The sequence below is a fragment of the Lycorma delicatula genome, chromosome 2, assembly GCF_047948215.1.
Source record: "Lycorma delicatula isolate Av1 chromosome 2, ASM4794821v1, whole genome shotgun sequence".
In the NCBI taxonomy this organism is placed as follows: domain Eukaryota; kingdom Metazoa; phylum Arthropoda; class Insecta; order Hemiptera; family Fulgoridae; genus Lycorma; species Lycorma delicatula.
The window spans coordinates 206,762,426-206,783,698 of record NC_134456.1 but is presented as its reverse complement, the minus strand read 5'-3'; the positions used below and the strand labels follow the sequence as shown (position 1 = coordinate 206,783,698).

Genomic DNA, 21,273 nt, shown 5'->3' with positions numbered 1-21,273 from the left:
GTTTCCATCGAGGAATTTTGATGATCAAAAACCGTTTCAAAGGAAAATTGAGTGTGAAATGATAGTATGGTAGTTGACTTGTTGTACTGAGGCTACCCACAAAAGGACAACATCTGCTAACAAGTTTTAATGTAAGCATATAACATCCCGTGTCATTAGTTATATTAACTGTTACAGACCTTTACTATGCCACTTCTAGTAACTTAGGGCGATGTAACAATTTTATTTACAGACCTGTAATCTAGAGAAGGTATTACTTACAGAAAAATTAAAAAAGTTTATATTTTATAAATAAGTGTAAGTTTTCTGATTATGTTTATGGCAGGACCTTATATTAAATACATGGCCTAAAGAGAAAGTGTCAATTTACAGAAAGTTTGGGAATCATTAATCTAAGCTGCATGCTTTACAGGGTAATATGACCGCACCAATTAATACGCAAACGTAATACATAAATAAGCTCTACTCGGACACTACTTACATAATTGTTGGAATGTTTTGTAGAGGTTAGCTGGCGTTCTTGATAATATTTATCTTTAAGAAGGATCTACTACAATAAGAAAAATCTTTCCAAGATCGCGAAATTAAGATATTTTATAAGTATAGTAAGACGAATAATCTTATATGACACTGAAACATTAGATCTAAGCGATTTGAAAAATTCCTCAAGATTGAATAAAGCTTATTAATAAAAAACCATAGTCCAAAGGTAAAATAGAAAGGATACACACTGAAATCTAACAAGGAGATCTACTAAAATCAAGAAGACCTGGAAACAACGATAAGGAAAAAAGGTTAAATTTCTTAGAACATACACTCAGGATGGACCTAAAATACGGCAAGCTGTGAATCATCAAAAACAAATCGAATTACCTGAAACAGATCGAAGAGAACCTCTGAAGGATATGTTTGAAAGAAGAGAATTTTTGCGGTAGAAATAACTTCCGAAGAATAATTTACAATGTAGAAATTCTTTTAGAAAAAAAAAGGCAGGAAAAAAGTAGACAAACGAACAAAAACAAAGCCGAAAAAATAAGACAAGACAGAAGAGTAAAAAGGCTAAAAAGAAGTGATATTTGCATAGTCCTAAGCAGACCTTTTTGCATAAAATAAATCGAACAATATTTTTTTTTTATTCTGATCGATACTTAAAAATTCATTATGTAAATCACATAAGGAAAAAAATACATGCTAGTTTACGAATTAAAAAAACAGGGGTTGTTTGGATCAAGGTAAACCCTGATACAACTTTGATCAGAGCAGCATTAAAAATAAATTATGTAGTTAAAAATATACGTCGTTAAAAAAACCATATAAGTTATTTAAAATCTAAAGAAATTAAATATTATTCAGATATATACATGAATAAAAAATAATTCGCAATTCAGCAACCATTAATGAGACCTAGTTGAAACTATATTTACGTAAAATTTGCACGGAGACACAGAAAATTCAGGGTTCTTTATTTTTTAAAACAGTATTACTGACAGATAAAAATATTTTTCTGAAAAAGAAAATGTTTTAACTGTAATTTAAATAAGATGACGGAAAGGTTTTTTAAATGATTCGGTATTGACTCCTGGTGGAATGGCAGTCCTGCCAAGTACTCATAAAGAGGAGGTATCTAGGTGTTTTTGCTAATAGGAGCAGAGCCATATGGCCGGTATCTGTAAAGGCGAGGGAGAGAGCCACTTTCGGGCTACCTGTAAGGAAGTGGCTAAATGTGTGAAGTTTGACCTACAGGGACACAGATTTGGGAGCTTGGTGTGCGATGGGGTCACAGCTACTTCATGAAGATGCTCTACTTCACTGCGAAAAGGAGCGGATTGGCTCACGATCTCCTGTGGGAGGCGTCTGCTGCTAGGGTTGCAGAAAAGAAAAAAAAGAAACATCCGAAACGTGGCGACGTGTAGGGCCAGGTAGGCAGCCTCCATGCTTAGGACATACTGGCTCGCCTGCCTACTAGAGAGCGGGAATCGAGGTGCTTCTAATGATGTCATGGGAGACCCTTGCGATGTGAGAAGCTGCGAGTAAGGAGAAGGGCATGCGTAATGCATGCCTGGATCCTAGTAGGGTAGGAACGGGGACGGGTAGTCCTCCTGAAGAGGGCCGTCTTGGCTGCTCAGAAGAGGGAGCCGGAGTCGGGGAGAAGAGGTTCCTTGCAATCCAGGGGGAATCCCGGCGGGTGGCCTCTGGGTTGGGCCAAGCTAGGGGGCAGGCTGCTGCTACGGCACCCTGAGGCAACCGAATAGACCCCGGCGGGGTCCGGTTGCCTTGGAGGTGTAAAAAATTAAAAAATATAAAAATGATTCGTTATTTAAAAAAAGGCAATAGATCCATAATATGGCCCTTTCTCGTAAGCTGAATTAAGATATTACGTTAAATACCTTCAGTGATATTTAAAATATCTTACATCGAAAATAATTCTGAATTCCGGTTTGATAGTGGGTGGGGGTATTGTTATATTTTCAAAAATAAGTATGTAATATTTTTATCAAAGATTGCATATTCATAAATATTAACAGAATCAGACTTTTTGAGGTACCCGAAGAGATGATATATTTCTGACCGGAATTTATATTAGCATAATAAATATTTAATAATGATGAAAAGTTTAGAGTTTTAATAAGAAAATTCAAAGAAAAAGTGAACTGATAAATATATATATTTGAGAACTCGTTTTTTTTATTTTTTTAAATCAAAACATTTTTAGAAATAAAATAATACAAGTTCGTTCTGTTATACGAACCATAAGCATACACCACTTTTAAGTAGTTAGTATTTATTGGAGTTAAACGATTTTAATTAACCTCCTGGCAGCATTTAATTACATCAAATAAAAAAAAAGTAAATAAAAGACATATTTTTGCACTTAAAAACGATTCATAAACATTGCTAATAGAGCAAATAATAATTTTATAACATTTTGTATTCTATAATACACATTATTATTTATTATTTTTTTATCGCTTGTTATACAATGTACATGTGGATGTTAAATTCAGCATTTAATTGAAGGAAAAGCAACATGAATTTTTCTTAATTATAGCAAAGTAATGAACGACTATAAAACTATTTTGGCAATACATTGTTTGAGTAGGATATAAAATTAATAATCATTCTTTGATTGAAAAAAAAAATTAAAATCATTTTACGTGACGGAACCGAAGAATTTTAAATAAATGAAAGAAAATTTCATGTTGTGCGGGCATGTTGTGAAGAAAAAGAAAGTATGTAACTCGATAATAAAGGAAGTTGAAATTGAAGATAGGATAAAAGGCAATCAGAAAAGGTGATGTAGTGACTATAGGAGTAAAAACAGAGGAAAAGAATTTGTGAAAAAGAATACCGAGAAATAAAGACTCGATAAGAACATTTTAAAAGGTAGAGCTGCAAAAGAAAAAAAATACTTTTTACAAAACTTTATAACATAAAGAATTTTCGTAATATTATTAATGTTCTAAGTTTTAAAATCATTATTGAGATTTATTAAAAATAAAAATGAACTACGAACGTTAATGAAGTGAAAAAAGAACTTTTCTATAAGTGTATGTTAAAAGTTCAACAGTAAATCTAATTATTTTGTTTAAATTACACATTTATTTTAGAAATATATAAGCAAAGAACAGCTAATTTCGAATATATGAATGCCGATAGAAACCCAATGCGTTTATTATCCTTCTTTGAGTATAAGATAGAAACACTGCTTTTACAAAAAAACGAGACAAACACTTGCGCGCGCACATAACATATACGCACAAATATTTTTTTTGTTTTAATAATAAATTCAACAAAAAAATCGTTAACGCCTTATTTCTTAATAGTTTTTATTATCAAATTGAATTTCTAACTGCTATATAAACTGAAAAAGGTAGGTTTTGACGGATTTGTTCCTTATACAATCAGGAGTACCTCAAAGAAGCGTACTCGGACCCATCTTGTATGTTCTTTTTACGGCTGACTTGCCAATTACGGCAGATACTACAGTTACAACGTTTGCTGATGATACTGTAATTCTTGCTGTCCACGAAAATCCGACTACTGCATCTCGTTTTATTCAAGATTATATCACTCTCCTCGAATCGTGGCTTACATGTTGGAAAATAAAAATAAACCAAACAAAATCAAAGCACGTCACGTGCACCCTTCGTAAGGAACACTGTCCTCCTGTTTCTATCTTCAATGATCGATTCCCAGAACTCAAGACTGTAAATATTTGGGCTTTCATCTTGATTGACGACTTACTTGAGCGAAATGTATCACTTTTAAGCGGAAACAGTTGGATCTTAAGTTTAAACACATGTACTGGCTGGTAGAACATAGATTTCAGCTTTTAGCAGAAAGTAAATTATTGACTTATAAATTCGTTTTGAAGCCTGTTTGGACTTACGGGCTTGAATTGTGAGGTACACCGTCCAACTGCAGTATTGACATGAAAGCTACCAAAGAAAAACTGCGGAAAATGCTCAACATACCCAGGTACATAGCCTTATATATAATGATCTTAAGTTGCGATCCGTTTGGCAGGAAATCTTTGTGGTCAGCCTACGGTATCAAAATCGTTCGGAACGGCACCCGAATTATTTGGTGGTCAATTTGTTAGATAGCACGATCAGTGATTTTTCATAATTGCTGAGAAACAATATTCTTGGTTTGCCTTATCTCTTCAATTAGGTGACTTTATGGTCTGGCCGTACGGAGTGCTCATCTATTCCATTATTCGGTCACAAGCCGCTGGGTCTGTGGCAACTCAGTATTAATTCAAATACATCCTATTTACTTATTGTTCTATGAACAATTTGTAGTCGCTGTGTCGTTAAAACCTTTCTTATGCGATCTCCATGGAAAAATCTAATGTGACTTACTGATTAACAAAAATGATGGAAAGTATAATTTATTTTTTAATTAAAAAATAAAACAAGCTTTATTTAAAGAAATTAGTGCTGTTACGCCGTAAAAGTGAATTAATAATAATAAATTAGTAAATAGATTAAAATAAAATAAAATCTCATTCAAGTTTCTTATACGAACATTAACTCAATTACAACAATGATGAATACAGTGTACAATATAATACTCGGTGAATTCAAAATTCAATCTATAGTAGTAACGATTAAATTGGAAAATAAAGGAATAAATAAATTGGTTGAAATTTCATTGAAGAATTAATAACAGTTTGATGGTTATTATATCTCCCCTTAAATCAGGCAGGAATACCTCTCGAAAACTGGAACGGCCAAATTGTGAAAAAAAAATGCTGAAACAGCTAAATTAACATTAATTTACTGCATGGTAATTACATTGGTATTGCAAAATATAAGATATCCTATTTGTCACCGTTAATAAATATAAATTAAAAAATCTAATGTATACACCACATGACTTCCTTGTTCACCTATTAAATTACATTTACACTTTTTTTTTTAAATGAAAAGTATATAAAATTTTATTTCATTAATAACTTCTGATATTTTTTCATACTTTTTTTTATTGCTATAATTGAATTATTATTTACCGTAAAAATTGTTTACAAAGGTTAATAATTATTAATAAATCAATATATTTAAATTTAAGAAAAAAAAGTTAAAAAAAAAGAAAGGAGGTGAAGTCTAATTCGAACCGATACCGCGATGTGCCTTCCCCTTGTAAAATACAAAATATTCATTAATTAAAATTTAAAAATTTACAAGGAAGTAAAAATTAAAATAAAAAATTATTGTCAAAATCCAGCTGCAAAGATTAAAATTGGACATAATACTGTTATTACTGAATAATATGTTTTCTTAATAATTATTAACATTAAAAATAGAATATCAGGAAGAAAAGATTTCATTTCCTCCAAAACCACACTAATAACCTCAAAGAAGAAGACTGCTCCAGCCACTGAAATAATTAATTTCCCTTATCTTAAATTAAGACAATTATTAAATTAATATTTGACACCTAGTGAAAAAATTAAATACTTCAATGACAAATTATTACAAATAATAATACTTTATAGACAGCTAAAGATTAAAAGAAATGAAACCCAAAAAAATAGCACTAGTATAGTCGTAGTTAGATAACGCAGCTGCGGGGTGTATGCGTGAGGTGAATACCCGGACCCTGGGTAGGATAGGACAGGGAAGGGTAGCCCTTCCGGGAAAGGGCATCGCGGCGGTCCGGGGATGCCCTGGACTGCCGCGGAAAGGTCGGGATGTTCTGATGAGCCAGGAGGAAACCCGATGGGTGGACAAGGAAGAGTCCAAAGATATGGAGGTGTTTCTATGCCACGACACACGGGTGCGGCTGAGGTAACGTTTTTCAGGCGGCTACCGTTCGCTCCTTGTTATGTTTAAAAATGGAAATAAAATAAAAATAATAACGCAGCTACAAAACCTTTCATATTTCAATAACTAAAGATGACTTCGAGTGGCTTAAACTTGACCAGAGATTAAGTCCGTACTTGTAATTCTATACTAAAACACATTATTTCAGATCTGGTCTAACCATTGCCTAGTTATCAGTGGGTGGTGCCGGAGGACCCATGGCACACTGAGTTTTGAGTTAACACAATTCCTGGCTGGTCATGGGGATTCAGGTCTTATTTGTATAGATTCGGGCTCTACCTATCTGAAAATTGTCCGGAGTGCGAGGTGGAAGAGACCTCTCAATATGTATTCTGTCTGTGCCCGCGATTCACCATAGAGCGTAGAGAAATACTCCACAACCTGAGATGTGAACACATGTTTCGCCCTGAAGATACCCTACAAATCCTATTACAAGGTGAGGCACAGTGAAAGACTGTGAAAAGATTCGTCAGGACAGTCATAAGGAAGCTGCATTTATATGAGGAGTCCCCCAGAGGAGAATGGCGCCGTAGGGCGTGTGGACGGACAGGTTCTCGGCTGAGTGCGTAGGGGTCCCCCGTACGTGTGGGGGTCGCCTGGGTGCGATGAGGCCGGGTATACTCTGTTCGTGCGTCTGCTGGTGGCCACTGGTAAGTGGTGTGACTATTTGAGATTTCTGTCTTGACTGCTGTGTGGATGTGTATGGATGTTGTATATTGCATGGGTGTTGTAGATGTTAGAAGATTTGTCCTGTTTTCTGTAGGATTCTCGTGCGATGTTGTTGTCGGTGTTTGAATTCGACATGCTGTACGTGTTGCTTCCAGTAGTGTTTGTGTGATGTGTGACATTTGTTGGTTTGTTATGGCTGTGTGTGCAGGCGATTCCACCTTCTCCTGATGAAATGTTTTTATAAGCAGTCCCATGAAGGGGGAAGCCAGGGGTGGAGGTTTAGTCGGTAGTGCGCAGGTATACATACGCTCTTGGTTATAACTGGAGAAAACTGCTAGCGAGTTTGACACTGCTTAGGCGCCCGTAAATGGGGTTCCTCCACCTTTTTCCTCCACCAAAAAAACCCTTTGCCTAGTGGATTGATATTTCTGAAAATAGTGACAAACACAAATAATAGTGCAAGTATTCTGTCAAAAGATTCTTAGACTGCAAAATCTTTTTTCACTTATTTTTACAGTTTTTTCAAGTTTTTCTTAAACATTTTAAACACTTTTACGCCAAGATTTAATAAACGAGATATGAACGCAAATCCACATTTTTAAATTTACAAAGCGTTCGGAAAGTTGCTGTGAACTGGAATTATGGAAGTGAAACGACAAAAATTTCTTAATTATTACGTTGTATTTTTATTTTTTTATTTTTTAGAAACTGACATTACATGATACACACCCACCGTTGAGATGTCACCGCCGATAATGTGACGAATAACGGCACTTAAACCTCATCGGCATCGACGTTATTATTCTGGTGAATAACTTAGTAAAACAAGTTCCCTAAGATACTTTGCAAAAGGTGTTAAAAATGACCTCCTCCAACATCAACACAGCACTCCACACATTTCAGTTTATTTTCAAACACTTTAACCAACTAATGTACTGTAATGTCTCGTACCTATGCCATTATTTCAGTTTTTAGTTCGTCAATCGCGCGTGGTTTGTTGCGATACATTGCTTGTTTTGCTGCCCAAGTAGAACGTAATCATGGGGAGTCAGTTGAGCGATCGTACAGGTCACAAACTCCTCGAGATGGTTCGTTCACCATAAACATTTAGTAGAAAAGTCATTGATCTCAAGCAGTGTGGGCTCGGGTGCCATCTTGTCGGAACCAACCGTGATTGATTTCCACTACTGTTTACCGACTAATCCAGTTTGTTAAAACAGTACAATGACTACCACTATAAACTGTATTTTTAAAAAGGATTTGACCCATAATGCGTGTTCTACTTAACACCCAAACACCAATTTTCGAAGTCATGGGGGTTATTTGTCGATCACAGTCGTGCATTTTGTAAATTAATATACTCTCCGCGATGAACCCACGCTTCATCTGTATAAAAAAACGTAATGTCGAAACTACCTACGAAATTTTGGTCAATAAAACGTATAAATCACTGATAATAATTCAATCTTTAGGTTTCAGTTTTTGATCACACATTACTTTATTGAAGAAAAGTTTGAATTCTTTTCTTACAGCTTTATATGCAGTAGCAAGTCTATATCTTGCGGCTGTGCTAACTTACACATTGACTTTGATTGACTTTCGGCCATATCATCCGAAATATGAAGCAGCTTCTGTTCGTTTATTTCAGTAGTCTTTAACTTCGACAAGCGTCTTCAACAGAGCCTGTTGCCGGAAATATTTCTATAAGAGTTCGAACTGCATTGCGGTGAGGAACAGAGTATTTGGAAACTTTTCAGAAAATTTGTGCTGAACTAAATCAGTATATTTTTCACCTTCACGAAGACATATTTAACGAGAAAAGTGCGTTCCTCTACCGAAAGAAGCGTTACCTTTCTCGTAACTATCGATTCCGATAAATGAAACAACACGAAACGAAGCTGGTTCAATCTCAATTCAACAACTGACTCTTGGTTTATTACTGAGCAAGCCAAACAAACCCACAAGACAATCAACCAGACGTCGAAAGAACCGAATGTACCACATAATTCTAAAGCATATCGACAGCGACTTTCCAAGCGCTCGTTTTAATACTTTTCATGACATAGTTACGAATTTAACCCTTCTAATTTTACGGCTACATTTCTATTGCTTCTATAGAGCATAACTATAAAGGGAAAATACAAAGTAATGGGTATTGGGGGTCTTCGCAAATATTGATATTTTAAGATCCCCTTACAAAAAAACACAAAAAACGTTTAGAAACTTAAAGAAGGTGTATGTATGTGTGTACGTGTATTTAATTGTATTTTTATTAATATCACCGGACTGACTTAATATAAATTCTTCTAAAATGACTTAAAAATCTTATTATATATCTTATAAAAATATATAATAAAAATCTTATTGTATAAAATGACTTAAAAATCGATGGTATCAGTTAAAAAAAATCCGGCAATAAATTGCATAATTTGACCGGCGTAGACGGGAAAGTTGTGAAATTCATTTTTGAAAAAGCCTTTTGGCTGCCAAAAAAATGTCAATTCAATTTTAAGTTCTATTTATTTCTTTTAACCCTTCACCATATTAAGAAACATGTATCGTAATAAACTTTAGTGTTATTGATTTTAAACATTTTTTTTTTTAAATTAAATTTAAAATTATTATTTTGATTATATTTAAATCTATTAATTTTTATTTTTCATCCTTGCTTAACAAAATAAAGCAACAATTAAAAGTTTAATATTCTAATATTAATACATTAGAGTCACACTTTCAATAAATATATTTTCGACTTTTTGAAAATTTGAGAGCTCCTACATTAGGGGGTTTTTTTTAATGATTAATTGATTTTAAAGAAAGTTTTAAAAAATGTTTATTTCTCTTGAAAAAGGAAAATTTTTCTTTTACAAAGAAAATTTCTCCTGTCCGGGAAAGGATATTAAGCCATTTTAATGACTTTATTGTTTAACAAAATGAATTTTTGAGTATTAAAAATTTGAAATTGTTAATTTTTTTTTTCATTTTCTGGTATCCCATACTAAAGGGGAATCATTCAAGTAAAATCCATTTTTAAGAAAAAAATAATTCCTATGTGATGATAATAAATTTAAAAACGAAGTTTTTAAAATTGTTTAAAAATAATGTCAATCTCCGTAGCGAAATGGTAACATCTTGGCCTTTCATCCGTACGTCCCGGGTTCGAATCAAGGTCAGGTATGGCATTTACATAAGCTAAAAATTTTCATTTTCACATTTCCAGGTACAAGCTTCTTTGTAGTGAATTAACTCATAAAAAAAAAATATATATATATATATATATATATAATACCAAGATACAGCCATTATTTCCAAGATGTAACCGTATTTTTTCTCAGTAAACTATAATTCTTTTTTGGCTTATTGAAAAACATTGAACCAAATGTTCGATGGGACTCGAACTTAATAATATCAATTTTTAAAATTTTAATTTTTAAGATTGACAATTCACAACATGAGATCTTTTATAAAAAGAAGAGGGTTCCATGAGACTCGAATTGAGTATTTTAAAAAATTTTGAAATGTTTATAATTTCTGATACATTGTCTGTTTTTTCTTTTTCAATTTGTGGCGATTATTAAAAATGTTATATAAGATAGCTATGGAGTACAGGGACCAGAGGGGACCTAGAAATTTTTATTAAAAATTTTGAATTTTTTTTAGAAATTTTACTCTAATTATAACATACTCGTAATTATGATGAAAAAAACTTCATTTGATCAAGGAAGTCAAGATCCAATGTTTGTTTATTAAGAATTTTGATTTTTTCCTCTCAGTTATACTTTTAGTACTGCATAATTTGTATAACAAAAACTATTTGACCAATTGATCAAAAAAAAATATTTGGGTCAAATCGGACTTGTATGTTTCTACTTAAAAGTTTCATTTTTTTCCCATATTAAATATTGCATAAATTAATATTTAAAAACCCTTTTACGTCTTTGAGATAAAAAGGGCAAAGCTGCGATGACAATTTTGCCCTTTTTGAGGTAGCAAAAAGTTATGCACCTTATTGCTCCTTTTTTGTAAAATCGAATAAAATGAGTAGTGTAAGAGTATGGTAAGTTAATTTTGTTAGGGTATGCATGGAGGCATAGTCGGACCCCGACTAGAAGTACGGACAGGGAGGGTAGCCCCCTCATGATGAGAGACCTCACGGCTTCCAGAAGCGGAGGTCGTGTTGCTTCAATAAACCAGGAGGGACTCCGTTGGGAAGGTCCAATGGACGGAAAATGCTGAAGGGTGGTGGCTAGACGCAATTTCTTCTAAGCAGTTACCGATTGGCTCTGTGCGGTTTTTAAAAAAAAAGGTCAATTTTATTAACCCACTGGGTTGGTCTAGCGGTGAACACGTCTTCCCAAATCAGCTTGTTTGGAAGTCGAGAGTTCCTGTGTTCAAGTCCTAGTAAAGGCAGTTACTTTTATACAGATTTGAATACTCGACCGTGAATACCGGTGTTCTTTCAACCACATACCGGGTTTCAATTAACCACACAGCTTAGGAATGGTCGAACTGAGACACTGTACAAGACTACACTTCATTTACACTCATACATATTACCCTAATTCATATTCTGAAGTAATACCTGAACGGTAATTCCCGAGTCTAAACAGGAAAAGAAATAAAGTTATTTTTATTAATTAATTAATCAATAGAGAGGTATAAAAGTGGGTAAAAAAACATGAGTAAACATATAAAAATAGGTAAAAAATTCTAAGATAATGAAACCCAATAACTAACTAATAAATACTATCTAGAAATGCGAAAAGAAATTTTTTTAGAATGTGTTTTCATAGTACTTTCGTGGTTTTTATAGTAACTGATTAAACCGTAATTTACTAAATACAATAATCAAATAGCTTTTTTGTAAATTATAATTAATTTAAAATAGTGTTTCTATAGAATAAAATTAGAAATGCTGTTTTGTTTATTTTCAGGTTCATTATATATAAGTAAATTTACAATAAAATTAAATTCAGATAAGACGCTGATAGCACTTCATCTAAGATTTATCGAATAATTATACAAGGATGAATCCTGAACAACGTTGCTAAATAATTCACGACATTTAACAATATATTTATTGTATACTGCATATCTATTCTGTATGTATATATATATGTACGGCATCATAAAACAAGATATATATATATATATATATATATATATATATATATATATATATACTATTATATATACACTCGTTTTATAAAAACATACTTTGAAAACTAGATTAAATGCAGTATAATTATATTTCATTTTGTTTGATTCAAGTTTTTAAATTACTTTAAGTGCTACTACACTTTTATAAAGTAATTAAATTTGTTATTTTTAGAAATGTCTCTTAAAGTACGTAAAAAATTATTTTTTAAAAAAATATTCTCGATTCTCTTTTACTGTAAAAAAATACATTTCAGAATTTCTCGTAATCTACATATTAGTTACGCCAAGTTCGTGCAGGTGTAGTAAAATCTATCTAGAAGCAGTTTTATCTTATAAAAATCTGCAATGCATGCGTACGCGCGCGCGCGCAGAAACACACACACACCTTATAATGAATTCGATTAAAAAAATAATTTTCCATAAAAAAAGAAGATATTTACTATGTTAAAAGCATTTTTTCATTAAAAAAAAGTTTATCATTCATATAAAAGTCAAGTTTATTATTAAATTTAATTCAGTAAACTCGTAGAACAACATACATTATATAAAAACACTAATTTATAGTAATGCATATTTATTCATTCACTTACACATCATTCTCTCGTCTTCTAATTACATATATTACTTATATCGTGTCATGATGAGAATCAGGCCCCTACTACTAGAATATTTATAAAAATTGCCTTGAAAAAATTTAAGGTTTAATATCGGTAGATGAAATTTTTTTTCATAATAAACGTATTATAAATATACATGCATACATATATATATATATATATATATATATATATATATATATTTAAATCCTTCTTCTTTTTCAAATTTTTGCAAAAATTTAATACGTTCTTTCCCCTCGAACGTAATACCTGTCTACCAACTTTGAAGAAAATCGGTAAAAGGGGTTCAAAGTTATACGATAAAATTCACGCCAACACACATACGCACATAAACGTCCGACAGAGAGCGTTGGAATGAAAGTTTTTTCGTAGATTATTTACAGTTTAACTTTTTCTTTTTTTTGCAAAAAGTTTTTTTTAATGTCCCTTTAAAGCCAATACTTAAAATAGGACAATTTTTTTTAATTTTTTGTTGACTTTCTATATATTTTACCGTTGCCTATAGCGGTATATATCCGGGAGTGCAGTATACAACAGCTATACCCAGAAATGTATAAAATGGGATGCATGAATACTTGGAAAAATGTCGGGATTAGCCTAAATAAGAAATCCACTGGGAAATGTGAACAACAAAAAAACGTTTTTTTTAATAATAGTTTTTTAATCACCAAATTTTAGCAACTCATATATACTTTTTTTTCAGATGCGCCATCGTTTGGTATTACTAGAGTACCAGGATTCGGTACTCCTTTAAGAGAAGGAATTCCAGTATCGTTAAAATGTGATGTAGATGCAAATCCACCAGCAAAACCAATATGGAAAAAAGGTAAGAAATTTTATAACTTATTATGTGAAATGCATATGAAATATTACCTCCCAGACGCAGCTTCGCCCGCGCTGTATGGTTACTTGCGTTTCCCGTATTGGTCAATCTTTTTATTTTATGTTTATTAGTCAAGTAACCGGAGGCAGGTGCAGCTAGTTACACGTAAAGTAACGATAGCAATGGCTGTGGTGGTTGAGCTACAACGCCGTATACCTTCGCACACCTTAAAAAATCGAAATTTAAAAAAACCCGCAAATGGTTTTAAATATTTATCTGAAGAATATTATTAAGCCCCAATCTACTGAATATCTCATTTATTATACTTTACATTGGTTTGTTTGGAATTTCTATCGCCATCATCCCATTCGGTCGCCCTAAAGCATAAGAACGAATGTCTGTGCCTCAAACTATTCTGCCTTCAAACAGTTTAGGGACCAGTGTCTTAATAGCTCCTAGAGCTTTCCTAACGGCATGAGGTAACTAAGCTCGTCGCCATACACCACCGGCTTACGTGTCCCAACCTCTCACTTGTCACATATAACTAAAATGGGTAGGCGCACCTCGCAACTACAAAAAATATATGACTTTAATAAATAAATTTATATAGTCAAGACAGCAATTCGCTGCCATGATTAGATCGCTGAATGCCAGTAAGTACCTATCCACCATTTTAAAGCGCTTGGAGCTTTAGTTGGCTGGTGGCCAGCCATAATTCTCAGGTAGTTTCCCACAGCATCGGGATAGGAGTTTTTCCCTTAGATAAACTACTGATGCCGGTTGAACAAAGGAATGGCAACAAGGAAGGCCCACACGGTCCGATAGTGCGGCTCTTGCCGCTTGTGAGTGGCCGATTTTCCCCTTCACCTTTAAGTTCCAGGGTGGCCTGAATTCTAGTCTCCCCAAGAGCTGAGCGGTCGAACATTATGCGTTCGTTCGAATGGACCTCCCCGTAGACGCACAGCTCATCAGCTGCCAGGCAGAACCGAAACAAATATTGGTTTAAATTCACGTGGTTGGAGAGCACTTGAGCTCCCGTTGATCGTTTACTATAGTCGGAATTGGGAATATTTAGAATCATTGTTGTTGTTGTTGTTCTTCTTCTTCTTCAGTAATAGAATCATCATAATTTGTACGCTCCATAGCCTTAGCATACGACCGGAGAAGATTTTTGGAATGAACACTCAAATTCCCAGGTGCTCTTCGACTCAAAGAGGGAAAATTATTATTACCTAAATCAAAAGACCTGTCCTTCCTAGCTCGAGACCCTGTAATTCGCTCTTGTAATTCCAATTTTTGCTCTTGTAATTTCTTTAGAAAAAAGTAATCACTTTAGAAAAAAGTAGTACTCATTCGCTGTGGAATTTTTGCATAATTCATCCTCTGTTTTTCATATTTTTCTACTGGTTCTTTGTACGCCCTACACCCTTTATAGTTTGAGGGATATTCTAATATGGCATAGCGCAGAAATAGTCGGAGTATTTCTATAATTTTCTGGGCAAAGAGCTCATCTGTTCTATGGCTATCCGCGCATCTCACGCAACTACATGGCGCATACAGTTGTTTTTGCTGTGTCTATATTGTTGGCAACCCATACATTAAACTATCCCAGGAAATTTCCTAGGTGTTTTAAAGTTAAAACTGCAGTCGGCAACGTTTTTCTAATTGAAAATCTTCTAATTGTAACAAAGAAAGTTGGTAAAGGTTCCTTCGCTACCCGATAACTATACTCCAAACCTTGTGCCCTTGACTTTCAATGTACTTAATCATGTCAATTGGAATTAATTCAAATTTTTCAGCATTACCCGAAATATCTTCTCATCTTTTCTCATTAAAATGTGTTCTATAAGGTTGTTCCCCCGGACTCCGTTAGATAATAACTATTTTGAAAGCGTCGATATTCTTTGATACTATTCGCAACTGATGATTATTAATTACTCGTACAATAAAGTCGGATATAGTCATAATTGATTTTAATAAAATTTTATTATGTCAGCGAATACCGTAGAGAACTATTAGCGGATGGTTAATATCCTACTTTCCTTCTGATTAATTTGCTAGCTAGTCTCTTCAATCGGTAGGTGTTTGTACTGATTAGATAATGGTAAATAATTCCCAAAAGCAGTTTGCGACACGTTCGGTGTATAAGTATCGGAGTAGTCGCCACGATAGTTTATCTGTTTGCGAATCCGCGATATCAGCATCAGCCTCACCCTTCGAGGCGTCACTTATATTGTCGACAATATCATCCCTAATTAGTCTAGGAGGTGTCATTTTTCGGAAATTTCTGCACAAGACATAAGATGTCTTCGATTTCTGTTAGTCTGTAAACCAGTATTTTGATACGTCGTATCCCTTTTGCTACTAATAACAGCTAGCAGCTGATCCATAACACCGTGTTAAAAATTAGCTTATATAGTTTAACTTCACAAATTGATACTGATTAAAGTATTAACAAAAGTCTTAATAGAAAAGAGGAAAAAAACAGAAAAAAAATGTATCTGTAATATAATACTCACTGAAGGTCTTAAATCAACACAATATTTTATTTGACTTAATTTATAAATATTATAAGAGTTCTCGGTTAACAAGTCTTTGCCTCAGAATAATAGCTGATTGAATTCATTCAGTTAAATTGAATAAATCATTAATTGATCAAATAAACGATAATATAATATTGTCGGAAAATATAAGACTACAATATTATTCTTAGTGTATAGCTAATTTTATGTCGATAGGCTTATTGTATTCTATCATGTTAAAACGAGAAATTTCCTTCATTGTATGACTTATTCAATTTTAAACATTAAAGTTACTAAAATAAATCAATAGGAACAGAATTAGAAATGTTTCTAATTCTCTAAGAGAATAATAAATTATCTTCTCTAAGAGATAATAAATATCCGGAAACCTATGTCTCATTAGCTATTCATAGCGCAATATTATTTTTATTAGAAAGTACATTTTTCAAGCCGATTGATTAGACGTATGTGGGTAAAAAATTTTAACCTCCAAATTTTTCAAGCGAGGGTGTCCTCTTATTTCGTATTTTATTAAATTGTTACCTTCCTCCTATTCATTTATCTTAAAGATAAATCAAATTTAATAATATTTATCTACAGATTTCCCAAGTAAAGCTCTTTATAGATTACGTAAACTGATTAAGGATCTTGTTTTCCTTAGAGCGCTTCGTCACTTCCGAAGAACAAGTTTTGTAGATAAGCTAAAGGAGCCCCATTATGGAATAGTGCTGTCTATAAATCTGGTTTGATATTCTGTAATTGACATTTCATTTACTACTGATTTTTCAATAAGACTGTTTACTTAACCGATCATAAAACTGTTAACTGTTAACAAACCGATCATAAAAACATTAATTAAAATATTTAATATTTCGATTGTTAACTAATCATCACTAGTAGATACAAAGGAAATATTTAAAAAGTAAATAAATACAAAATTAAAAAAAAAATCCTTTCGGCACGCAAGAAGGCGGAGGTAGATTCACCAGTGCTAAATAGAGGATAAAAAAGATTTCCATTTTAAAGTTAAGAAAAATTTGAAATTTACTAAATACAATGGTTGCATGTGAAAAAAAGGTTCACATGTTTAGCATACGACAAGCCCCAACTTCTTAAAATTCCAGCAAAAGTTTGGTCATCCCTTGCCGTAAGGGTTGACCGTATCAAAAACTTTTTCAGATAAAAGTTTTAAGTAATGTTTAGAGGATTAATGACCACTTTAAACCGATTCGATACTGTCTGTATTAAGGGAAGTATGATTTATTTTTTGTCTTCAAAAACCCCATTTTTTTCACCCCCTGGGCCAAGAATTGGTGATATCAAAACACTTTACTTACGTAAGTTTTAGGCCCTTATTCAAAGAATAGTAGGAACTTTAAACGAATTCGATATTTTGCTTAATTTGAAAGTTATAGCGATATTTTGTTTTTTTTTCGAAAAAGCCCTCCCATTTCCATCCCCATGGTCCGATTTTGCCCATTAACAAACTCAACTGAGATTTTTGGTTGTTATATTTTTTGTATCAATTTGAAAGTGATTGGTGGAAAATTACGGCAGTTATCGTGTACACAAGAAAGTGAAATATATATATAAACTTTTAAACTGACAGTGGTTTTGGGGTCTGGATAATGTGAACCGCGAAGACATGTCGAAATTTTCCGGAAGTCGAATCATGGTACCCATTATGTATATATATATATATGTGTGTGTGTGTGTGTGTGTGTGTGTGTGTGTGTGTGTGTGTGTGTGTGTGTGTGTGTGTGTGTGTGTGTGTGTGTGTGTGTGTGTGTGTGTGTGTGTGTGTGTGTTACACAGGGTCCTGACTGACTGACTCATCAACGCACAAAAATGATAGAATTAATATTAATAAACACACAGTTCAAGGTTAAATTTAGAGGGAAGATGTTTGAACCTTTCCCGGTAAAGACCGGATGGAGACAAGGTGATGGATTTTCCCCATTGTTATTCAGTTTTACACTGAACTACATAATTAAGATTTTGCGAAAGGAAAATCCCGTTAAAAAAAAATAGGAACAAGTAAAAATTCAATAAACACTAATATATTAGGATTTGCTGATGATTTGGCCAGTAACAAATTTACTTTATAAATATAAAAAATCTACTTGTTCCAGTTATTAGGACTTGGAACAGGTAACAAAACAAATCACAAGCCTGGAAAAAATTTCCCGAACAATTGACCTGAAACTTTCTTATGAAAAGACAGAAATAATGGCCATGGATTCCCTCTATATAAGCAAAATCAAAGTTAACGATAAAAAAATAAAAATAGTTGAACAATTTAAATACTTAGGTGAAATCATTCACTGCAGACTGAAGGAAAAACAAGCATGGCAAAACAGAATAACTAAAATTAAAAGAGTAAATAATCTAACTTGGCAGATATACATTAAAAGATTTCTCTCAATAAAATCCAAAATTCACCATTATAACACAGTAAACCTTCCAGTGGCGCTTTATGCTTGTGAAACTATCTTTCAGATTAAGAATGAAACTAAAACGGACCAATTTCTTAAAACAGAAAGGCGAATTATCAGAACTTGTTTAATTAAAAGTTATCAAAAGTATGGAGTCTGGCGAATTACCGCAAATGAGACAGTCTACCCGATTCTCAGTACAATGAAAAAACGAAGGATTTCTCATTTTTTCCACGTATTAAGAATGTCTGAGAATCAAATTCTAAAACAACTTGTCACAAGGAATATTAATAAAAAACCTGTGGAAAATATGTTGGAGAACCCAAAGAGATCTTCAAGAAATTGGCTTGAGGGTTGAGGACGCCTGTGATAAAATGAAAATTAACTACGCACTTCAAAACGATTGATTCAGCGTTAAAAAATTAAAAAGGCATACAAAGTGGAGGTCACAGATGAAGTCAGGAAGCAATGATCCGATAGAATGAAGAAATACTGGGAAAATCGAAAGGCCGGACTAAAACAAAAATTCAAGAACTGAAATATGGATGATTAAAGTGGTCCATTCCGGTCTCAAAAGTAAAAAAAAAAGTATTGTTTATTAATTAATATTTATAATTAGGTATTTCTTATTTTATTAATTTACCTAATCTTTCTTATTATTTTATGCATTAATAACAATTTCAACACTACGTAAATTCAACAATTTGAAAAGATTAATTCATCATTACTCTCAAAAAAGCAATGCTAACTGAATTCAGTTTTACCCACGTGTCTTGGAAAAAATAAAAAATCAGACCAATACCAAAATAAAATATCTAACACCACAGTTGTAGAATTTTTCCATCACGAAGCTTTTTTTGATGCACGGCTTACACACACTTTAATTTAAAATATTTTTCATTTTAATTTAAATATAATATTTTTGTTTAATTCAATGAAAGCGCGCACGCATACCGTATTTCATTCGCGTGTGTGTGGTGGTACTAGCGGCTACTATAAATACTTTTTTACTCTTTAAATATTATTCATTTATTTACGTAATTCTCCCGCTCACATGTGACAGACAACACAATATAGCAGACGTCTACAAAACCCTACGTCAGTTCTACACTACCGCTCCTTGTGGTGAGATGGGATACTTGAAGCAGTATACCTACTTAGCCACTAGTTTATTTAAAGCATTTTTTGGAGTGGAGGTCGATTTTGCAAATATTATTATTTTTGAATTGTTAAAAAATGTAGCTAAGAAAACCTTGCTGTACAGCCTCACCCCTTAAACTTTTAAGTTGAAAATTTATTGGCATCAATACTCCATAAACGGAAGTAATCTGACCAAGTTTGGTCAAACTCGGTTCAGTAGTTCAGGACATATAGGAAGTGCGACACCGAACACACACACACACACGTACATACGAACATCCGGAAAATTTCCACCCGGTTTTATGGGTTTCTTAGTTGTCATAACGTCAAGATCCGGTGAAAACCGCATATGCCCAAATTGAACCGATTACAATTCTTTCACTTCTAAATCTGTAGCTTTGCTATAGCGGTAGACGGGAATGTAAAAATGTATACTCATTTTATAAATATTATTTCATGTGAAACAAAATTAGCAAATATGAATTCTAAAGTAAAAAAAAATCACATCTTCCATTTTTATAACTTTCTTAGCCATTTATTATGTTTTCTAAAGATAATATCTTTAACATATAATGAACTGAGTAGTACTTCATTTTAATAAATATATATATAAATATATATATATATAGTTACAGAACAATTTTAAGATAGCAACATCTCATCTAAAAAAATAATAAAGACATTATTTAAATCGGATTAGGAAAAATGAAATTATTAACCGCTTAAAACGGCACTGGCAATTATATTTAATTGCATTAGAAAGAAATTAAATAACCATTTCCTTCTTTATCGACAACCTTAGAATATTAATAAAAGCAGATATTCGCCAAATAAACGTAATTTTATTTTATTCTGCAAATATGTTTGGCATTTAAAATTTTAAATGTAAAAAGTTTCATCTTTTAGATAAAATAATACAACAAATTTTCATTAAATTACGCAGTTTTCAAAGCATAAGTAAATCAATTATTGTAAAATTGATTACATATTGACTAAAACAGCAAAAATAATAATTTAAAAGTACCTTCTTTCGGAACTGTATTATATTAGCGTATATGGACCGGTTAAATTCTGAATATATTTTTTCGTAACTTTATATGTATTTAAAATAATAAGGAAAAAACTGATTCCAAAAGAAATTTCTTACAAAAAGTTCAAACCATTCTCATATTAAAAATTCAAGATTAAAAATTTATATTAAAAATTCTAGATTGGAATCTTTTGAAATGAGGGAATTTCTTTTGTATAAAGTTATTAAATTTTTTACTTTTAATATAAACTTTCATTAATAGATTAAAAAAAAATCTTGTATCACTAACTGCAGAAGACAATCTACATCAAAAATTTCCGATATTGTTTTATATAAAAAGTTCTGTAAATTTATACACCTTTGTGTTCACAAGAATAATTCGTACTATAAGATAGTTATTTATAGCATAAAAATGTAATCAGATGTAGTTTACTTCCTTGTACGAAGTAAAGAAAGTATTGCGATCGAAAAAAATTTCAGTTTTAGATTTCAACGGAAATATCCATTTTGATCATCCTTGAATTCATTTTGACTACTTTTGGCGTGAC

The 21,273-nt window shown here is 32.6% G+C and overlaps 1 protein-coding gene across 1 annotated transcript in view; it reads left to right on the top strand.

Annotated features, from left to right (window-relative positions):
- The window catches only part of LOC142320046 (kin of IRRE-like protein 3), a 722,369-nt gene that overhangs the window by 466,327 nt on the left and 234,769 nt on the right, over window positions 1–21,273 (top strand). The window contains exon 4 of the mRNA XM_075357724.1: window positions 13,479–13,601. Within this exon, the coding sequence (XP_075213839.1) occupies window positions 13,479–13,601 (123 nt within the window). The remainder of the gene's footprint in view (window positions 1–13,478; window positions 13,602–21,273) is intronic.